Here is a 22,645-nt window from a genome sequence, read left to right as displayed (position 1 = left end):
CCCAACAAGCAACAAAACCAGAACAGCAAACACTGTTCCTCCCTTCCATCCCACACCCCCCCACACACACACACATACCTAAACCTAAGATTGTTACATGTCTCTAAGAGAGAGAGAGAGAGAGAGAGTCATAGAACACTATAGCACAGAAACAGGCCCTTTGGCCCATCTAGTCCATGCCCAACCATTAAACTGCCTGGTCCCATTGACCTGCACCTGGACGATAGCCCTTCCATCCATGTACCTATCCAAATTTCTCTTGTATGTTGAAATTGACCCTGTATCCAACCACTTGCGCTGGCAGGTTGTTCCACACTCTCACCACTCTCTAAGAGAAGAAGTTCCCCCTTAAAACATTGCACCTTTCACCTTTAACTCATGACCCTTAGTTGTAGTCTGACCCAACCTCAGTGGAAAAAGCCTGCATATCCATACCCCTCATAATTTTGTATACGTTCTACATTCTGGAGAATAAAGTTCTAACCCATTCAACCTTTCAGTATAATCCTTGTAATTTTTTTCTGCATTCTTTCAATTTTATTTACATTGTTCCTGTAGGTAGGTGACCAAAACTGCACAGAATACCCCAAATTAGGCCTCAATTTCAACATAACATTCCAACTCCTCTACTCAGTACATGCATTTATGAAAGCCAGTGCACCAAAAGCTCTATTGTGACCCTATCTACCTGTGACATTTCTTTCAAGGAATTATGGATTTGTATTCCCAGATCCCCCTGTTCAGCCACATTCCTCAGTGCTCTAGTGCTGACCGTGTAAGTCTATAACCACTCTCTGGCTTCTTCCATGAAGTGAACGTCTAATTCAGTTTACTACCTCATCCTGAATGCCAAGTGACTGAGCCTTCTTGACCAACATCCCATGCGGGACCTTATCAAAGGCCTTGCTAAAGTCCATGTAGACAACACCTGTTGTCTTGCCTTCATCAACTTTTCTGGTAACTTCCCCAAAGAACTCCCATATCTGGTCCCTTAGAATACCTTCCAATAATTTTCCCACTACTGATGTCAGGCTCACCAGCCTGTGATTTCCTGGCTTATTCTTAGAGCCTTTCTTAAGCAATAGACTACATTAGCTACACTCCAATCTAACCATGGCTAAGGGTGTTTTAAATATCTCTGCTAGGGCCCCTGCAATTTCTGCACTAGCCTCCCACAGGCTCCGAGACCCGATCTGCAAAAATTTCTTCCTCTGTAATCTGTCTAGGGTTAATGACCTTGCTTCTGCATTGCTTCACTTCTATAGACTGTGCAAGCAAAATTGATGGAGCCCGGGCAATAATTTTGATAGATAGTTTTTATTTGATGAAACACACGATATCACAGCTGCCTGCGCTGAGGTGTGTTGGAGCTGTTTACCATTCTACTGGCTGTAAGAGCTGGCAAAATGTTAAGATTAGGCGCCGCCCTGTGGCTTCAAATGGTATTGCTTCAGAACTGAGGAAACAAAGATTTTAAGATTTGTCACATGAAAATCAGAACATACAGTGAAATGCAGCATTTGCTGGGGGCAGCCCACAAGCGTCAGCATAGCATTCCTGCAACTTACTAACCTGCATGTCTTTAGAATGTGGGGGGAAGCTGGAGCACCTGGAGGAAACTGACTTGGTCACAGGGAGAACATACAGACAGTGGCAGGAATTGAACCCCGACTTTACAGTATTATACCAACTGCAACGACACTGTGCTGCCCTTTTATTAAAAACTCCAAATGAACTTTTATTTGAATATGAAATAAACAAAGGACTGGCTAATCTCAGACACGAGAGATTCTGCAGATGTTGGAAATATAGAGCAACACACACAAAATGCTGGAGGAACTCAACAGGTCAAGCAGCATCTGAGAAGATGAATAAACAGTCGACCTTTCGTCAGGACTGGAAAGGGAGGTGGATGAAGTGAGAAGAAGGTGGGGGGAGGGGAAGGAGTACAAGCTGGAAGGAGATACAGGTAGGTAAAGTCAGGGAGTGGCTGAGGGAGGGGGTTGAAGGCGGAAAAGACAAAGGGCTGGAGAAGAAGGAATCTGATAGGAGAGGAGAGTGGACAATGGGAGAAAGGGATGGGGGGGGGACCTGGAGAAGATGATAGGCAGGTGAGAAGAGGTAAGAGGTCAAAGTAGGGAATAGAAGAAGAGGGAAAATTATTAGAAATTAGAGAAATTGATGTTCATGTCATCAGGTTGGAGACTGCCCCGATGAAATATGAGATATTGCTCCTCTAACCTGAGAGTGACCTCATTGTGGCGGAGATGGCAGTAAAGGAAGCCGTGGACCAACACGTCGAAACGAGAATGGGGATAGGAATTAAAATGGTTAACCACTGGGAAATTCTGCTTTCTGTGGATGGAGCGAGGGTGTTCAACTACCCTATCTCACTATCCCAAATTACATTTAAAAATATTAAATTAGTTTTTCATTGCTGATTGTAAATATCAAGTATTTTTTTAAACAGAGACCATCGTTTTTCAATTAAACACTTATTTTACCAAATTCAACTTGAAACTTGCAAGATCTTAAATCCTTGTAAATTAAATTGTTTTTAAAACATAATAAGTCTGACTCCAATCCAAGTGCATCTTGTGTCAAATCCTCATATGTAAAGAAATTAAAGGGTCAACCAATTTTAAATTAGAATTAGATTCTAATCTTTAAATTTTGTAAGTCATTGTACATATCAATATCTAACAACTCACTGGCATTCTGATCTGACAAGTAATAAAGCAGCCTTTGCTATTTAATACCATAGATAATTTATCACAAAAATATTAAAGAACATTGAGCATTTTTCAATGTTTTCTTTGAAAACACTATTACATTATTACAACTTAAAATAGAGCACCACGGTAGCATAGGTCAACTACTAAGTTGGTCAACCGAACTATGGACCAGGCTATACGAGCATCAGCTATTGAACAGAAGGCACGACCCACTCTCGCTGGTATCTACTCATGAGGACGAAGAGGGCACCATTTCAACTGGACAACAGCCATAGTCTTGACTAAGCAAGAACAAGAAAAGAATGAGAATTTCTCGAAACGTGTTTCTGTATGGAAGAATCCATCAACAAACATATCGACATAGATCCGGTTTATGAACCTTTATGGAGAAAAGAGAAATGATGACATCACCAGTAATCTTTGGGATCTGGGCAGTGAAGCAAACACTTCTCCAGTGGATCTCCCTCAAAGCTAGCCAATCAGAATCTTCTACAGTGAAACTGTTCACAGTGTTTTGAACCAGCTGGCCAGATCACGACATCTACATAATATCCATTCGGCCACCGGAGGAGTGTATAAGCCCCATTCTGAGGAGACAACACCCTCAACTGTGCACTGCTGACGGCTTCTCGATTGGAGCTGAAACGTCTGCAAATATTTTGCGAAGCTTAGTGATCAACCAAGCTTCCAGACAGATAGATAGCTGGTAGAAAGAAGGAAAGAAAGAAATTGATAAATTGGATGTATGAATAAATAAATAAGATTAATGAAATAAATTAAATATTAAACCTTAGGTAATATGCTGAGCTGCAGGCAATTTTGTTATTGAGTATTAACGACAGTAAAGACTCTCAGGAGTCTTTTCAATATTTAGCGGCCAGACACATAAATGGGACTCAGGAGAGGGTTTTGGAAAAATCAGGTTTAAAGAGTCTCACATCAACGTTCTCCAGAATTGTTCAGTGTTTTTTGCCGTGGTTGGTAGTTAGAGAGGGGAGTAATGGTCAAAGTGCAGAGGGCTGCAGAGACTTTGTTACAAAAAAGGTATTGATGCAAGGGCAAAGTTTGCAGGAGTCTACATGTGGTCTCCTAAGCTTTTGCTGGAAGAACAGAAAGGGATACGAGGCTTGACAATAGGGAGAAGATGGGTTCTCGTTGTTGGAATTAGTGGGGAGAGATGATTGGAAGAAGCTTTTCTCTTTGGAGAGAAGGAGGATCAGGGATAACTTTCAGAGATGTACAATAAGATAATGTAAAATAGGCAAGAGTGAATATTGGAGCACTGAAGAACGATGCTGGGGAGGTAGTAATGAGGGACAAGGAGATGGCAGATGAACTGAATAATTATTTTGCATCAGTCTTCACTGTGGAAGATGGTAACAGTATGGTGGATGTTCCAGGTTTCAGGGGTCATGAAGAGGGTGAAATTACCATTACTAGAGAGACGCTTCTTGGAAAACTGAAAGGTCTGAAGGTAGATGTCACCTGGACCAGATGGTGTACACCCCAGGGTTCCAAAAGAGATGGCTGAAAAGATCGTAGAAACACTAGTAATGATTCTTCAAGAATCTCTAGATTCTGGAAAGGTTTCGGAAGACTGCAAAATTGCAAATGTCACTCCACTCTTCAAGAAGAGCGAGAAGCAGAAGAAAGGAAACTATAGACTGATTAGTCTGACTTTAGTGATTGGGAAGATGTTGGTGTCGATTATTAAGGATGAGGTCCCAGGGTACTTGGAGGCACATGTAAATTAGGCCGTAATTAGCATGGTTTCCTCAAGGGAAAATCTTGTCTGACAGATCTGTTAGCATGCTTTGAAGAAATAATCAGCAGGATAGACAAAGGAGAATCAGTTGATGTTGTGTACTTGTATTTTCAGAAGGCCTTTGACAAGGTGTCACACATGAGGTTACTTAACAACCTACAAGCCCATGGTATCACAGGAAAGATTCTAGCAGGGATAAAGCAGTGGCTGATTGGCAGGAAGCAAAGCGTGGGAATAAAGTTAGCCTTTTCTGGTTGACTGCCAGTGACTAGTGGTGTTTTTTTACAGGGGTCTGTGTTGGGACTGATTCTTTTTATGTTATATGCCAATGATTTGGATGATGGAATTGATTGCTTTTTTGTTGCAATGATATAAAGATAGGTGGAGGAGCAGGTAGTTCTGAGGAAGTAGAGAGGCGACAGAAGGATTTAGACAGATTAGGAGAATGGGCAAAGAAACAGCAGATGGAATACAGTGTTGGGAAGTGCATAGTCATGCACTTTGGTAGAAGAAATGAGAGGGTTGACTGTCTTCTAAATAGAGAGAAAATATGAAAAACTGAATTGCCAAGGGACTTGGGAGCCCTTGTGCAGGATTCCCTAAAGGTTAATTTGCAGGTTGAGTCTGTGGTGAGGAAGGCAAATGCAATGTTAGCATTCATTTCAAGAGGACTAGAATATAAAAGCAAGGATGTAATGTTGAGACTTTATAAAGCACTGGTGAGGCCTCACATATGGTATTGTGAGTAGTTTTGGACCCCTTATCTTAGAAAGGATGCACTGGAACTGGAGAGGGTTCAAAGGCGGTTCACGAAAATGATTCCAGGATTCAATTCGCTTGTCATATGAAGAGTGTTTGATGGCTGTGAGCCTGTATTCACTAGAATTTAGAAGAATGGCGAATGGCAAAAGGCCTTGATAGAGTAGATATGGAGAAGATGTTTCCTATGATGGGAGAGTCTAATATCAGTCTCAGAATTAAGGGGTGTCCTTTTAGAATGGTGATGAGGAGGAATTCTTTAACCAGAGAGTGTGGAATTCTTTGCCATAAGCAGCTGTGGGGGCCATGTCTTTGTGTATATTTAAGGGAGAGGTTGATAGATTCTTGATTAGTCAAGGCATGAAGGGATACAGGGAGAAGGCAAGAAACTGGGGCTGAAAGGATAATTGGATCAGCCATGGTGATATGGCAGAGCAGACTCGATGGGCCAAATGGCCTAATCATGCTTCTATATCTTATGGTCTTTTGATAAGAGGCATATTTCAAGTAGATAGCCAGAGACTGATTCCCAGGGCAGAAACAGCTAATACCAAGGTCATAATTTTAAGGTGATTGGAGGGAAACATAAAGGGGATGTCAGAGGCAAGTTTTTTTTTACACAGAAGTGCCCTGGCAGGGTTGGTGATAGAGTCAGACACATTAGGAGCAATTAAGAGATTCTTATGCACATGGATAATAGAAAAGTGGATGGCTATATAGGAAGAGGGAAGGATTAAATTGATCTTAGAGTAGGTTAAAAGGTCGTCACAACATTGTGGGCTGAAGGGCCTGTACTGTGTTGTAATGTTATCATAACAATGTATAATAAAGTGTAAAAGCTAGAGAGCAAGTGCAGTGCAGCTAACTGGTCTGAATGCAAAGCAAATCTAGATTATGGCTGGCACAGGTATGGTGAATAATATAGGATGTGGATTCAGACTGTTCAGCTTAAAGTTAGATGTACCCGGCATGTTGTTGGTTATCATTGGCTGCTGTAGTGTAGAATGCACAGAATTGCTAGCGGTTACAGAACGTTGTAGACTCATACAACTCCATCATGGACACAGCTCTCTCTACCATTAAGGATGTCTTCATGATGCCTCAAGAAGGTGGCATCCATCACATGGGTGATAGAAAAGTGAAGAGCTATGTAGGAGGGAAGGATTTGAATGATCGTAGAGTAGGTTAAAAGATTGGCACGACATTGTGGTCCGAAGGCTCTGTACTGTGCTGTAATGTTTAATGTTCTAAGCTGTTTTGTCACAAATGGGTTTGTTTTATCTGACATGTGACGCTGTTGATTTTTATCTTCCCCCCAACCCCCACTGCACAGTTGTAAAGGCAGCCCAGACTGCGAAGCCTGCCAGAGCACGCTGAACATCGACCGCGTGTGTTCATTGAGTAGTCCGGACAGCACCTTGAGCACGAGTTCATCGGATTCTGCGCATTCCAGCCCGTCTCCCTGCAAGAGGCCAAACAGGTACCAGTCGGGGCGGGGGAGTGGGTTCAGAATCAATATTAGGTTTATTGTCACTGATGCACCTGTGCTGTGGATTTGTTGTTTTGCAAGACATAAAAATTAAAGATCAGGCTTTGGTTCTCACATGTACTCCGAAACAGTGAGACCTACAGTGAAGTATGTTGCTTGCTTCAAATCAAATCGGCAAAGGCTGCCTTCAAGTGTTGCCACGCTTCTGGCACCAACATGACATGCCCACAATTCACTAGCCCTAACCGTACGTCTTTGGAATGTGGGAGGAAACCGGAGCCCCCGGAGTAAATCCACACGTTCGTGGGGAGAATGTACAAACTCCTTACAAGACAGCAGTGGGAATTGAACCCCGATCGGTGATCACTGTGAAGCATTTCACTAGCCATTACACTACAGTGCCTGTATATGGTTACATATATATGGTACAATTATACAATTTCTGAATGGACAATGAATCCATGTACACTACCTCACAATTTTATTCTGTTTTTTGCTCTCATATAATTGTATATTACATAATATATTATATTATTGTAACTTATAGCTTTTTTAATATGTATTGCAATGTACTACTGCCACAAACTTTCGCAACATATGCTCGTGATATTTAACCTGATTCTGAAATGCTCAGTGCTCAGAAACAGAACAGTGCTTTGTGTACGTGTGGAAAGGTTTGATAAGGGAAAGTGTATTGCAGTACAGGCACTGATGTTACTAGCCAAGCATGGCATTCAAATACTGGGAGTGAAACTCTGCCTTGTGTACCGAATAATTCAACACACGGTTTTTCCCAGCAAACAACTAATTCAACCTGAAGCTTTCAGAGCTCTCCGTAGTCACAGTGAGGTCCACCCTCACTTACAACACGCAGGAGGAACTCAGCAGGTCGGGCAGCATCCGTGGAAAAGATCGGTCGACGTTTCGGGCCGGAACCCAGTGTTGCTTTGATCCCAGCATCTGCAGATTATTTTGTGTTTGAGGTCCACCCTCAGTCTCTGCATGTGCCTTTCAGAATAATACCTTGCTATACATTGCAGCCCTTCGCAGCTACACTGACAGGAAGTGTACAGTGCACTGCATGCAACACGGGCAGAACTGAGTTGAGCTGTTGCCTTGGTACGCAAGCAAGGAATCTCCAGGTCTTGGCTGGGGTCTCCTGAATGCCTGTGATGCAGAAAGACAAGTTGAGGAGCATTAGAAAGGGGTTACAAGCCGGCCCCTCCTCACTACTTCCATCGGGGTGGAGGTACAGGAGCTTGATGACCCACACTCAACAATTTAGGAACAGCTTTTTCCCCTCTGGCATCAGATTTTTGAACGGTCCAAGAACCCGTGAACCCTTGCTCTTTTGTACATTTTGTCAGCTTAAAACATCAACTGCTTATTCCTCTTCGTAGATGCTGCCTGACCTGCTGAGTTCATCCACTATTTTGCATGTTACATTATTTATTTATTTATCTATCTATCTATTGTAATTTATACCATTTTCATGTATCGCACAGTACTGCTGCCACAAAACAGATTTTATGGCATATGTCAGTGATAAAAGAGTGGATGTGGAGAGGATAGTGGGGGAGTCTAGGAACAGAGGGCACAGCCTCAGAATAGAGGGACACCCCTTTAGAACAGAAATTTGTGCATTGTCAGCTCTTAAAAAGGTAAAACATTTAGCCCAAAGCAGTGCGTGGTCTATGAGAAATTATTCAACTAGAATACTCGTTGGCATTGCCACTAGGGAGTTTTGCAAAGCACCCCCTGGCCTGAGAGGTTTCTGTACGAAGAACCAACCATTCAGCCTGTGAAAACACCACCTTCTGAGATGGAACTTGAAGGGTTCATGGAGACACAATTCAAAAGTTTTATTGTCATTGTACAGTGCACAAGTGTACAAAAGAGAACAAAATAATTGTTACTCCATAAAAAATACAATCAACATAAAGAACACAATAAATATAAAAGTAATCCTATGAAATACAATGTACAAGTAACTGTTATATACATAGACTAACTGCAATTGACCACAGAAGCTGAGATCTGGAGCGCAAAAAGCAAGCTGCTGGGGGAACTCAGGGTGTCAGGCAATGTCTGTGGAGGGAAATGGACAGTCGGTGTTTCAGATCGAGACCCTTCATTCGAACTAAAGGAATAGACAGGACATTGACAACAAATAGGTGGAGCAAGGATGCTTCACTTTCTTTTCCCATCTGCTTTCACCATCTGCAGCCTATTATCGCCTCCACCTATCACCTCCCAGCCCTGGCACTATCTCCACACCTGTCTCCTGATGCTGTTCCCACTCTCCCCATCTGCATCTGCATATCAGCCCCACACCTGGGTCGACCTATCACCTCCCAGCCCCTGGCACTACCTCCACGGCCCCCACCCCCTCATCTGTCTTTCAGCCCCACACCTGGATCCATCTATCACCTGCCGGCACTTACTCCCTTCACTTCTTTGTACTGATCTTTCAGTCCAGTTGACATACTACTGGCTTATGGTCACTATTACAGTCTGCACCTGGATATGTTTTGCACTGAGTCACTGAGTTCCTAAATCTTTGGTTTATAGTAATAAAGTCAATTTGATTTCTAGTATTATCACCTGGACTTTTCCAGGTCCACAAGCATTTTGGATGGTTTCTAAAGTAGGTATTCATAATGACCTGATTATTCACCTTGCACCATTCTACCCATTTCTCACCTCTTTCATTTCTTTCCCGTAGTCCAAATTTTCCTATGGTATTTCCATCAGCATCTTGTCCTACTTTAGCATTTAGATCTCCCATGACAATAACAATACCTTGAGATTTGCTTCCATTCTTTGCTTGTTCAAGCTCTTCATAGAATTTATCTATATCCTCATTTATTCCATCTGTTGTTGGTGCATATGCCTATATAACTGCTAAATCAAATGGTTGTCCTCTGAATCTAACAAGGAGCACTCTTTCTGATATTGAGTAATAATAATAACCCAGTATTATGTCATGTAAAAGTAAAACTTAAAAAACTAAAGAAGCAAAAACCTGAACAATCCCTTGACTACTTGCAATTAAAGAAGAAAACTTAAGACAAAAATTTACAATTGAAGTAAGGAATAGGGTTCAAAGTCTAGAAATAGAATCTGTTGAAGATGATAGCAATCATGTAGAAATGAAATTTAACTCTCTAAAGGATGCCTTGGTAGAATCAGCAAAGTCAGTGATTCCCTAAAAAGGAAAAAGCACAAAGAGTAAATGGATGACAGATGAGATCAAAAATCTAATGGAAGAAAGGAGACGGAAGAAAGCAAATCCTATAGAATATAAGTCCTTCAATTAAAAAAGTTAAAAGCTTCTGTCAAAAAGCCAAAGAAGAATGGTTAAACCAGGAATGTGAGCAAATAGAAAGAATCCTTATTACTGATCCAAAAAGGTTACATTATCAAATCAAGAATATCACTGGTAAGAAGCTCCTCTGTTCTTCAGGTGGATGTTTGAAAGCAAAGGACGGTACCATTATCATGGAAAAAGATGAGATTATGAATAGAAGGACTGAGTGTACTCAGGAATTGTTTGAAGACGATCGAGGCAAAAAACCAGAAATGAAGGAAAACACTGAAGGTCCAAGTATTTTAAAATCTGAAGATCGTAATGCAATAAATAAGTTGAAGAAAGGAAAGGCAGCAGGTCCTGATGAATTAGTTATAGAACAAATTATCACCCTTGAAGATTATGGAATTGAAAAACTTACTGATTTAATCAATGACATTTATGAGACTGGAATAATACCAGAAGAGATGAAAAAATCAGTATTTATCACTCCTCCTAAGAATCCGGGAGCAATAGAATGTGAATTACATTGGACCATAAGTTTAATGAGTCATATCACCAAGATACTTCTAAGAATTTTGATGACTAGAGCTAAAAGTAAGATACAAGCTGAAATAGGCAAAGAACGATGTGGTTTTGTGAAAGACGAAGGTACAAGAAACACAATATTGATGTTAAGGATACTATCAGAACGAGCTATTCAAGTGCAAAAAGATTTGTTTGTTTTATTGACTATACAAAAGCATTTGATAAAGTGAAGCACAATAAGTTTTTGAAATATTACAGAAAACTCTAGATCTAGATTCAAAAGACCTTCGCCTAATCAGAAATCTGTACTGGGAACAAACTGCCGCTGTAAGAATAGGTGGAGAAGTGAGTCAGTTTATAAAAATCAAGCGAGGCATTAGACAAGGGTGTGTTTTCTCCCCTGATTTATTTAGTGAAACAATACAATGAAACAGTGAAACAGTATTACAAAAAATAAGAGACATCTTGGTTTTCAAAGTTGGTGGTGAAAACATCAATAATTTCAGATATGCAGATGACACTGTGTTAATTGCAAGTACAGAGGAAGAACTACAAAACTTAATTGATATAGTTGTTGAAGAAAGTGCAAAAAGGGGTCTATCTATCAATTGCAAAAAGACAGAATGTATGGTGATATCCAAAAAGAAGGAGAATCCTATCTGCAGGCTGAGAATAAACGGGGAAGACATAAAACAAGTACAGAACTTTTGCTACTTAGGAAGCTGGGTGACATCAGATGGCAGGTGCGACATGGACATCAAAAGGAGAATAGGGATGGCAAAAGACACCTTTATGAGAATGAAGAGTATACTGACCAATACTAAACTAGGCATGGCAACCCGCCTCAGAGTACTGAAATGTTACGTTTATCCAGTTATGTTATATGGCTCAGAATGTTGGACAATATCTAGTAACATGAGGAAACAAATTGTAGCAGCAGAGATGTGGTTTTTGAGGAGAATGCAAAGAATATCATGGATGAAACGAATATCTAACGAGGATGTCATGAAGAGAGCAAACACAAAAAGAGAAATAATGTATGAGACCGTGAAAAGGCAACGTAACTTCATTGGACATGTGATTAGGAAAGAGGAGTTAGAATGCATGGTGATTATGGGAAAGATTGAAGGGAAGAAAGCAAGAGGAAGACAAAGACAAATGATGATGGAGACAGCAGCCAGAGAACTGGAAATGAGTACCAATGAATTGATCCACCTGACCTGAAACAGGAGTGTGTGGGCCATGGCAGTCAAAGCTCAAACTGGGCATGGCACCTGATGATGATGATGATGACGGTTCAGTCCAGTTGAAGGGGCTCGACCCGAAGCATCAGCTTTTTATTTCCCTCCACAGACACTGTGCAACCTGCTGAGTTCCTCCAACAGTTTCTTTTTTGTTAAAGGGTCCATGCCCTGTCCCAGTGATCTAAGTATGTAATCCAGTACGGTACCGAGTTGCCAGGGCTTCGTTCTGCCAGCTAAGACATTTAAACCAATCCCCTATTCAACAGACAGAATCCAACATCACAATGTAGAATAAAAGGTGGCACGGTAGCATAGTGGTTATCACAGTGCTTTACGGTGCCAGCAACCCAGATTCAACTCCCACCACTGTTTGTTCTACCGGTTTCCTCCGGGTGCTCCGGTTTCCTCCCACAGTCCAAAGACATTCTGGCTGATAGGTTAATTCATTGTTGTAAATTGTCCTGAGATCAGGCTAGGGTTAAATTGGGTGGCGTGGCTTGAAGAGCTTGTTCCGCACCGTATTGCGACAGACAGACAGGTAGATAGATAGATAGCTGCTTAGACACACGGACAGCTAGATAGACAAGCATTAGAGTTCACCCTGCAGTTGGACCAATGTTTGTTCCACACCAACATGACTAATAAAGTTATCTCAATAAGAAGTTGAGGCGTGGGGAAGGAGTACAAGCTGGCAAATGATCAGTGAGACCAGGTGAGGAGGAAAGTGGTTGTGGGTGGGGGGGATGAAGTGAGAATGGGTGGGGGAATAGATGGAAAAGATAAAGGGGTGAAGAAGAAGGAAACAACCCCCCCCCGCCGCATCCACATACCTCCCCCACCATCTAATCTTACCTATCACCTTCCAGCTTTCCATCCTCTACTCCCTTCCCCACCCCTTCCCCCATCTTATTCTGGCTTCTTCACTCTTCCTCTCCAGTCATGATGAAGGGTCTCAGCCCAAAAGGTCGACTGTTTATTCCCCTCCATAGATGCTGCCGGACCTGCTGAGTTTTTCCAGCATTTTGTGTGGGTTTCTAGCACCTGCAGAATCTCTTGTGTTTATAATAAAGTTATCTAATCATTGCAGTTGCTGGGAACTGGAACAGCACCCAAAGTGCCAGAGGAACTCAGTGGGTCGGGCAGCATCTGCGGAAGGAAATGGACAGTCAACAATTAATTCCGATGACGGCTCTAGCCAACCGCCCATTTCGAGATTGTTTAATACATTTATTGTGCTAGAAGTGTAAAGGAGAACAAAATAATTGTTACTCCGGATTTGATACAGCGTAAAAATCATTAAGCATAATAAATACAATAAAGACACAATAAATATATACACGTAAGGTAGCCTATACATAGATAAATTGTATATCCATAAAGTCATGCTAGGCACAGGAGTGTCTATACATAACGTGACTGATAGGAAATGATAGGTTGTGGTGGTTGGGGCAAGGAGGGGTGGGTTAGAGAATGGAGGTGTTGATCTGCCTTACTGCTTGGGCAGAGTAACTGTTTTTGAGTCTGGTGGCCCTGGTGTGGATGCTACGTAGCCTCCTCCCTGATAGGAGTGGGACAGTCAGTCCACAAGCGAGTGAATGGAGTCCTTCATACCACAAATGCAGCCTGATCCGCCAAGTCCTTCCTGCTGCTTGTTTGTTCCCTACTTTGCTATTTGTGGGAGTTTGTTAAGTGCGTTTTACCTACACGTAGCAGCAAGACAGCCTTCAAAGGGATGGAGCTGTATTTACCTGTGAAGATATTCGGGGGTGGGGGGGGTCTTGAGGTTGTGTGTAAGCCCAGTTTCGCCCTGTACAGGAGCAATGTAGTGGCAGCTTCCTTTGCTTCACAATATCTGAAACGTGTGTGTGTGTGTGTGTGTGAGAGAGAGAGAGAGGGGAATGGGGCTTGTTTTGCTCTTGTTCTTGTGTTGCTTGTTGTGTTCTGTTTTGCTCAAGGTCAAGTTCAGTTGTCACTCAACCATACACATGAATAGGACTTAGCGAAACATTGCTCTGCTGGGACCAAGGTGGAAAACACAGTACCAATAGTCACACAGCACATACAGTACATATAAAAACATACAGTCACAACAAATATTGTTGTGCCTTTTGTTCTGCTGAACATTGTGGGCTTGCCATGAGGGCACTGGAATGTGAGGTGACACGTGCGTTGTTCCCCCAGCTCATCTCTAGGTATGTTGGTTGTTAACACAAATGACGCATTTCACTGTATGTTTTGATGCAGATGTGATAAATAAATCGGAGTTTGAATCAGAATTAGTAACCAGTGCATTGTAACCATTCACATTCCAGCATGTCGGAGGATGAGCGGGAGATTAGCTGCGACACTGTGGATGGATCACCGACCACTGACTCATCCGGCCAGAACGAGAGTCCCTTCCTGGAGGAGCGGTTCCTCCAGGACGCTGCCAACCGGAACACAGCTGGTCTGGGCTCCAAGGTGGCGGACAGCACCAAGCCTGCTGGGCGCAGTGTGGTGGTGCAGAACAACAACTCCATCTCTGTGACGGATCTCAGCGAGCGGGTTTCAAACACAGGTAGGTGCCTCCCTTTTACACCTGGCCCGGGAGAACAGAGGCTGCAGCTATTGCAGAGCGGAGCAACGCGGTAGCCTAGCTGTTAGTGTAAAGCTACTAGAGCCCCAGTGATCCGGGTTTGATTCCTCTGCTGTCTGTAAGGAGATCGTAAGTTTTCCATGAGTGCTTGGGTTTCCTCTAGGTACTCTGGTTTCCTCTCATATTCCAGAGACATACTGGTAGGTGGGTGATTGATCACATGGGTGTAATTAGGCATTGCAGGATCATTCATCCAGAAGGGTCTGTTACCGTGCTGTATCTCTAAATAAAAAGAAACAGCATGAGGAGTGGTCTCAGGTTGAGAAGGGCACAGAATTGGTTAATTATTGTCGTCCCACCTGGTTTCTAGCAGAGTGGCCCTATCAAGGAAAATGGGTTTACGGATCCTTGGCTTTCGAGAGATATTGAGGCCCTAGTTAATAAGGAGGAGGTGCATGGCAGGTTTAGACAGGAAGAAACAAATGAGGTACTTGAGGAGTATGAGAAATGCGAGAAAACACTTCAGAAGGAAACCTGGAGGGCTAAAAGAAGCACGATGTTGCTTTGGTAAGTATGGGAGAAGGAGAATCCAAAAGGCTGCTTTAGGTAGGTTAAGAGTGAAAAGATAGTAAGCGACAAAATTGGTCCTCTGCAAGATCAGTATGGTAATCTATGGATGGAGCTAAAAGAGATGGGGGAGATCTCAATTTTTTTTTTTTTGCATTTGTATTTACTCGGGAGCCGAACACAATCTATAGAACCGAGGCAAAGCAGCAGTGAGGTCGTAGAATGTATGTGGATTACAGAGGAGGAGGTGTTTTTTCTGCCTTGGGGCAAATTTGTGTGGATACTTCCTGAGGGCCTGATAGGATGTCCCTTCAGACCTTGTGGGAGGCTAGTGCAGAATTTGCAGAGGCTCTGGCAGAGGTATTTAAAATCTCGTTAGCCACAGGTGAGATGCTGGAGGACTGCAGGATACCTAATTTATTTCTGGCCCTACAAGCTGCACCACGCAGCCACCCATCTAGCCTGTTGTTTGTCCATCATCGTCGTCGATGAAGACCTTGATACCATTATGATGATGATGGTGTTGAGACTAGCGTGTGATTTGGATTTAAGTGAGGGAGAGTTGCACAGCGTCAGCCTCACTCTCTCTTCCCAATTCCCATCTGGATCCAGTGGCAAGACAAGAGTCAAGACGGCTGGAGATGGGACTAGATGCAGTGGATGACCAGGACATCATCTGTGTCTGGTCGTGCTCTACACGTTCCACGACGCTTGCAGAGACGGCCTTCTTGACGGTTGGACCTTCCACTGGTCTCGTCTGCTCAATACGCCGGAGTCTGTCTTCACATGCTGGGATAGACAACTCCCTATCTCACCGAGGGTTTGAGATCCGTCGGCTACCCTCACCTGGTTTAACCGGCTTATCAAAGCCGTTGCCCGGGGCGTGGCCGCTGTCGCTTGCAAGCAGCTACGGGGAGCCACGGGTGAGAGCTGAGTGCCAGGTGGGGACCAAAGGTGGGCTAACCGTCTTGAAAAGGACGCGATATGCCCCCCCACCAGAGGTGCTGCCCCTCCCTGACTCCCCATACACCCCAATCTAGCCTAATCACAGGACAATTTACAATGACCAATTAACCTACTGACCGGTACAGCTTTGGAGTGTGGGAGAAAACCAGAACACTCAGAGGAAACCCATGTGTTCATGGGATGACATACAAACTCCTTACTGATGTAGTATTTTAGCATAGCCCAGATGGGCCGAAGTGCCTGGTTCTGTATCGTAGTGCACTCTGACTCCCTGACACTGTCGTTGGTGCAGGTTGTTCACTGTGAAACTCTTTAATCTCAAGTCTACTAGCAGTGTGATGGGAGCACTCCACAGATTACCCCGTCTCACATCTTTGCAATGCTTTTCCCTCCTAGATACGATGAGGCGGTCAGGGACAAAGCGCTCATCAGCTCCTGCAAGAATAAACCAACTCTCAGCAACAAGGATTCGCCAGCAGAAGTCCTTATCAGCATTCCAACAGCAACCCATGAATTTTGGTCAGGTACGTTTGGTCAGCTGTAACTCAACCTCCTTCCCCTTGTGACCCTCAGTTACCTTTTTCCCATCAGTTCCTTGGGCTGGAGAGTGAGTTGCTTCCTCTGCAGTGAGAATTGACAAGCGGCAGGGCGTGATTTCTTTCAATTACGCCAGCGAGGTCATGACTCAAAGGCAAGGATAAGGAGGTCCAAGACTTGCTTTACAGACTTAATGAACGTACACACACTCCCATGAGGCACGCATGCACACATGCTCACATATGGTTCGCACATGCACATAGTCTCTCACATATACAAATGCACAGTCTCAGATGTACACACAGATTGTCTCACACAGAAACAAAGCCTCACGCATGCACAGACACACACCCACTCATTCACAATGCTCACACATCAGTGCATCACTGCACAATCCCACTGGTGCAGTCCACTAATGCATAGCTAAACGAGACCCCTGCCTCGTTGTAGTGCATCATTCCACAGTGCACTGCAGCAATGCATTGTTGTTTAAATCCTTACCTTGCTATAGTGCAACAGTGCATTTCACATAAGTTTTTACCATAGCTGCAGTACATCAATACATGCGTTTATCTGTACTCACTCTGCACTGGAGTTTTGGTGCACCACTGCATTTCATAGACCCTGACCGTGATGCGGTGACCTATTACATCACTGCATAAGCCCTAGCCTCAGGGCACTGCATTGCTGTACACACCCGAATGACTGCAGCACTCAGGTGTGATATGCACAAGCCCTAGCCCTGGCTGGATTGCTGCATGGGTCTCCAAAGTTATGGCTGCTGTGACCAGACAGGGGGATGCCAATGGGAGCTGGTGTCTGGGTGGGAGGCTCTGCCAGTCGCTGTAACACACAGAACACACTGGCGGAACTCAGCAGGTCAGGCAACATCTGTGAAAAGGAATAAAGAGTTGATGTTTTGGGCTGAGACCCTTCATCAGGAAGGATTGAAATACCGACTCTTTATTGCTCTCCACGGATGCTGCCTGACCTGCTGAGATCCCCCAGCACTTTGTGTATGTTATTGCGGATTTCCAGCACCTGCAGAATTACTGATCACGGCCATCCCTGTCTCCCCAGGTTCATCACCACGGATCGATGCCTCAGGAACGGAGCGGCAGCTACGGACCCCGCAGGCAGCAGGCCTTCGCCGGCACACACCCCTTCTCCCTGGCCCATGGGAGCCCCAACCACTCCACTGCCCACGGGCACCTGTCAGCGGCCGCCCACCTCGGCGGGGGCCAGCCTGCCCTCCTGTCCTACCCTCCATCGGGGCCGCTGGGCACCGCCGCTCCCGTGGCACACATCCTGGCCTCGCCCGGTGCCTCGAGGGCCGTGATGCAGCCAGCGGCATACAGCCTGTCTCACCCCGGCGGTCTGCTGCACCAGATACCCCTGGGGCTGGTGTCCCGCCGACTGCCCTCACCGGCCGTCCACCAGAACCACTACAAGCCCTTGTTCCACCCTCACTCCTACGTCACCGCCTCCCCCGTCTACGCCGGGTTTCCACTCAGCCCGACGAAACTCAGTCAGTACCCTTATATCTGAAGATTACTGAACAAAGCAGAAAGAAAAAAAAATGATCTCTGGTCCAGTCATGTAAAGCTTCTGGAACGGAAGGAACACATTACCAATTAAAAGAGAGAAAAAAAATTCCAAGTCGTGGCACAAGAAAGTCAACTTCTTTGTGTTTGTTTTTAATCATGGCGGAAACAATGGTTCATAAACATGAAAGGCCAGGCTCTGAATCAAATCCACTTCTGACGTGTCTGTTTGCACAGTCGACGACGTAACTGTTCGCCGTCACCCGGGCTCCAAGGATCTGCATGGCAGCCACGGAGTGTGGGGCAGGAGAGAGGGAGAAAAAAAGAAACAGCTCTCTTCCGTTTGCATTGCCTTTGGTGCAAGACACGTGAAACCCACATAAACACACACACACACACACACACACACACGTGAAGCCATGCTTCTAACACAGCGGGCACACATTATGTCTGCCATGTGGTATACACGCTAATATCATGGTGATTGTCTCGAACCCCCTCCCCTCTCCCCACTGTGTCTTTGATGTTTATTCAGTGTTGAATCATTAATCTAAAACGGGGTGGGGGTGACTCTGCACCTTGCATGCATTTCGCATGGGCAAGCATTGCCTAACGTTGGGGATCTTTTTGCTCTTCAACGTCATCCATTGACGATGGTTTCCACACACGTAGTGCCTTAAATATTCTGAGGTTGTTAATGTTACTACTATGTAATGGACTGTAGCACTTAAAAAATCTTATCTAATCCAGTGATTGGAATGAATTAAAGAGGGAAGGGTTGGGGAAGAGTTATTAACGCATTAGAATTTGGGATTTGGTGTGTCGTATGCTTAATCTCTTTGAGAAGTGGAAATTGTTTTATATTGTACCTCACTTGCCGTGGGCCAATCCTCTTTTTTCTCCTCTCTGGATGGTTTAAAAATAACTTTACAAGCATAGAGCAAGAAAGAGCATAAGAAATTGGCTTAGGCGATTTGATCACTGGTTTTGACTTAAGATTAAACTCGTATAATAAGCAGTGTTTATACTGTCAGAGAAAAAAATAATCTGCAATACTGTACAATCCAAATAGTGTGCTTTTGTGCGTGTGAGAGAGTGAGTGACTTTTTTTTTCTAAAGAAGTTTGCAGTTAATGGAAAAGTGAAATTATTAAATTTCTGATGGCACGGCTTTAATTAGATAACTGAGAAGAATGCAATTCATTTAAATCTATCTCATGAGGTGGTTTCTCCTTAGCTTGGGCTGTACGTGCAGTATTTGATATAAGTAGTAATATAATAATTCGTACTGAAGCTTGATGAGGTGCAGGTTTATAGTATGCAATGTTATCATTTATGCATGTGGCAAATTTACCCACTTCCTTCATCCTTCCTCGCTCTGGGGGTTGGGGAGATGTGGTGAGTTTGATCTCCGAAGCTCGTTCTTGTGTGTCCACTCGCTTATTTTTTATACATTCCGTCAGGGAAGATAAAGAAAACGGCGCGCTCTGCGGTTGAGGTGTGGCGCCGGGAGGAGCACGAGTCTCTCCCGAGCGATGAAGTTGCTTTGCACAAGCACCAAAGACCTTTCTCCTCTCATCCCCATTTCCTTAGCGAAGTTTGCTACTCTGCATAGACCTCAAAATAAAAAAAATCAAAACTAAAAGTGCGTGGCAGAAGGAGAGAGAATTTACAAAATTTAAAAAAAAACTTTTTTTTACGAAAAAAGATGATTTCAAAAAAGTTTGAGGCTATGTTTTAGCTCCTGAGGCAAGTTATAAATTGTATCTTTTATCTTGAATGTATCATAAATAAGCTGCTATTATAATGATTGCCACTTCAAATAGCTGTGAACTAGATGAACATTAATTTCCTTAGCCTTCTCATTTCTGTAAGTCTAATTACATTAAGTAGAAATGGGTTTTAATTAATTTGGCGTTAATGTTTGGAGTGTCTTTGTAACTACTGTATTGTAAATGATGAAACGTTAATTGCTCTTCCTTTTCATTTTGGGTGTGTGTTTTGGCATCAGTATTTTAACCTCTGTAAATCTGAGTTCATTACTGCATATAAATGGATGTATTGATGTAACTTGATTTTACGTTTTCATATCGGCATTGTGTTAGTGAATCGGAATTACTGTAGCTTGCAGAATTGACTTAACTTTTTTTTTAAATGAATTGTTTTATACTAACAGTTCACTATTGCAATCTACAGAATCCTTTAGCAATCTAGTGGAGATCGCATACCTGATTTCTGCAAAACTATATTGACATTAATATGTGTTTCCAAATGCAGATCCTAAAGTATAATTAAAAAACAGCACCAGTTTGAGTTTAATAAGCTAGTTTTGGGAACGACTATTCTTGGACGGGTGGGGCTGTAGTTGGTTTTACCTTTGAATAAGCAAGGCAGTGTTTTATTTAATATCAGCCTTTAGTCATAGCCAAGGACAACAATGTGCCTAAATGCAAAAAGGCTTTTAAACAGCAGAGCAGTTGTACAGTTAAGTCACATTTATATAGTACCTCTTGTGAAATTTGGTGCTTTCTAGCATAGTTCTATTTTTATCAACAGACACCATACGTTTGTAAAAAAAAAACTTACAAAAGAACTCTAAATACTGACAGGATGAAAAGGAATGAGCTAGCACAGATTGGAAAAGCCTTAGCTCTGTCAAACGATACAACCATAAAGCCTAAAGACTTCAACAAAGCATTGCATTGAAATAGTTTCACTGGTGGATGCCTTAAGTGATTCTTAAATAAGACACTGAGATGCAGGGATCAAGCGAAGCGGGACGGACAGGCAAACCGCATTTTAAATCCAGAATGTATTTTACAGGCTGATTGGATTTTAAATCATTTTTACTCTAGCTTACTAATCAAGTTCAGGATCTTGATGAGATTGAACATTAGATCATAAGACATAGGAGCAGATTTAGGTCTGTCCCGCCATTCCATCCTGGCTGATTTATTTCCCCTCTCAACCCCATCCTCCTGCCTTCTCCCCTTAACCTTTGACGCTATTACTAATCAAGAACCCATCAACCTTTGTTTTAAATATACCCTATAACTTAGCCTCCACTGCCCTCTGTGGCGATAAATTCCACAGATTCACCACCCTTCTCCTTTAAACTGTTCCCCTCTCAGCTTAAAGCTATGTCCTCTAGTATTTGTGATCTCTTTGTCCTGACAAAGAATGCCTCTACTGTTTTAGTTGTAATTGCTTTGAGCTGATAGGGTTATCAGTGGGAGGACGGGGAGGGGGGTTGCAATAGGGAGGAGGTAACCAAGACTTTTAATTTTTCCTTTATCTTTTACTTGTCCCTCGCTCCCTGCTGTACCTGCTTTCTGTCCAACAAGCACCCAATCATAATTCGATTAAGAGAGTTAAATCAACACTGCAAGTTATAGAAACTTGTTCAGCTTACGCCCCCAAAAATAACTTACACTTGATTAATAAGTTGGAAGTGTTACTGTTAAAAGAAATTTGTAGATTTTTTTTGTGGCTGTTTGCTTTTGATTTTAACGCTACACTGATTTGCCACGTAGCAATTGCACTGTGCAATATTTACAATATGAGGACTGGGAATTTTTTATGGATGTATGTCTCTTACAATTTGCGATAGTATTTCTTGCTAGTTCTCAGTGATTTCAATGTGACCGAGCCTCAATAACTTCGTCACATAAAGCGGGTTTTCCAGGTGACTCTTTTGGTGAGTGTCAAAAAAAATACGAGTTTATGGTGTATTATTGTCGAAATTCACTTTGAATTAAAATATATATTGCTGCAGCAATGAGTGGTGGGTAATTAATGAAAGTGTCATGACAGGGAACAGCCTGCCGATCTGCCAAACCTCGGTCTCTGGTCGGACATTTCTCAGAACTGCATCCGTTTCAGCTGCCGCTGTAAGTTTCAGAGCGGAGGAGCAGACAGCCGCAAATCTGGAAAACTCTCCACACCCCAGCAAGGAAGAGAGGCAGATGCTTATGCAAAACCTTCCGCAGGCACATCATGTACCATTGGCATTATTGTCTCTGGATTATATGTGACTTTAGACTCGCCATTGTAGTCCACCATTGACTTCCATCTCAATTGCCTGTTAGCCCCCTCACCTGGATCTACCAGCACTCCCCCTCGCCTGGATTTGCCTGTCAGCTCCTCACCTGGATTTGTCAATCACCCCCCCCCCTTTACCCAGATCCACTTTCACACCCTCATACGGATCCACCAATCACCCTCCAACCTGGATCCATCCATCATTACCCTCACTGGGATCCACCTATCACTCCCTTACCCAGATCCACCTATCACTTCCCCTCACCTCAATCCACCTAATCACCTGCTCACCCGGATCCACTGGTCACCTTCCCACCTGAAACACCTATCTCCCCATCACCTGGATCTGACTATCACCTCCTCACTGGATCCACCCATCACCACCTCATCTGGACCCACCTATCACTCTCCCTAACCTGGATCCACCTATCATTCCCTCACCTGGATCCACCTATCACTCCCTCACCTGGATCCACCTATCACTCTCCCTCACCTCGATCCACCTATCACTCTCCCTCACCTGGATCCACCTATCACCCCCTCCCTCAGCTGAATCCACCTATCACCTCCCTCATCATGGGCCAAA

General features: G+C 43.4%; 1 protein-coding gene across 8 annotated transcripts in view; it reads left to right on the top strand.

Moving 5' to 3' along the window:
- Positions 1-20,610, top strand: part of LOC134353567 (homeodomain-interacting protein kinase 3-like) — a 251,827-nt gene extending 231,217 nt beyond the window's left edge. For all 8 annotated transcript variants that reach the window (XM_063061621.1, XM_063061618.1, XM_063061615.1 and 5 more), the window contains 4 exons: positions 6,593-6,739; positions 14,143-14,387; positions 16,335-16,462; positions 17,556-20,610. In XM_063061621.1, the coding sequence (XP_062917691.1) occupies positions 6,593-6,739; positions 14,143-14,387; positions 16,335-16,462; positions 17,556-18,023 (988 nt within the window). In that variant the 3' untranslated portion in view covers positions 18,024-20,610. The remainder of the gene's footprint in view (positions 1-6,592; positions 6,740-14,142; positions 14,388-16,334; positions 16,463-17,555) is intronic.
- The last annotated feature ends 2,035 nt before the right edge of the window (positions 20,611-22,645 follow it).

The sequence above is a fragment of the Mobula hypostoma genome, chromosome 11 (genome assembly GCF_963921235.1).
Source record: "Mobula hypostoma chromosome 11, sMobHyp1.1, whole genome shotgun sequence".
In the NCBI taxonomy this organism is placed as follows: domain Eukaryota; kingdom Metazoa; phylum Chordata; class Chondrichthyes; order Myliobatiformes; family Myliobatidae; genus Mobula; species Mobula hypostoma.
Note: the sequence above shows the minus strand (reverse complement) of the source record. Positions and strands in the feature narration are given on the sequence as shown.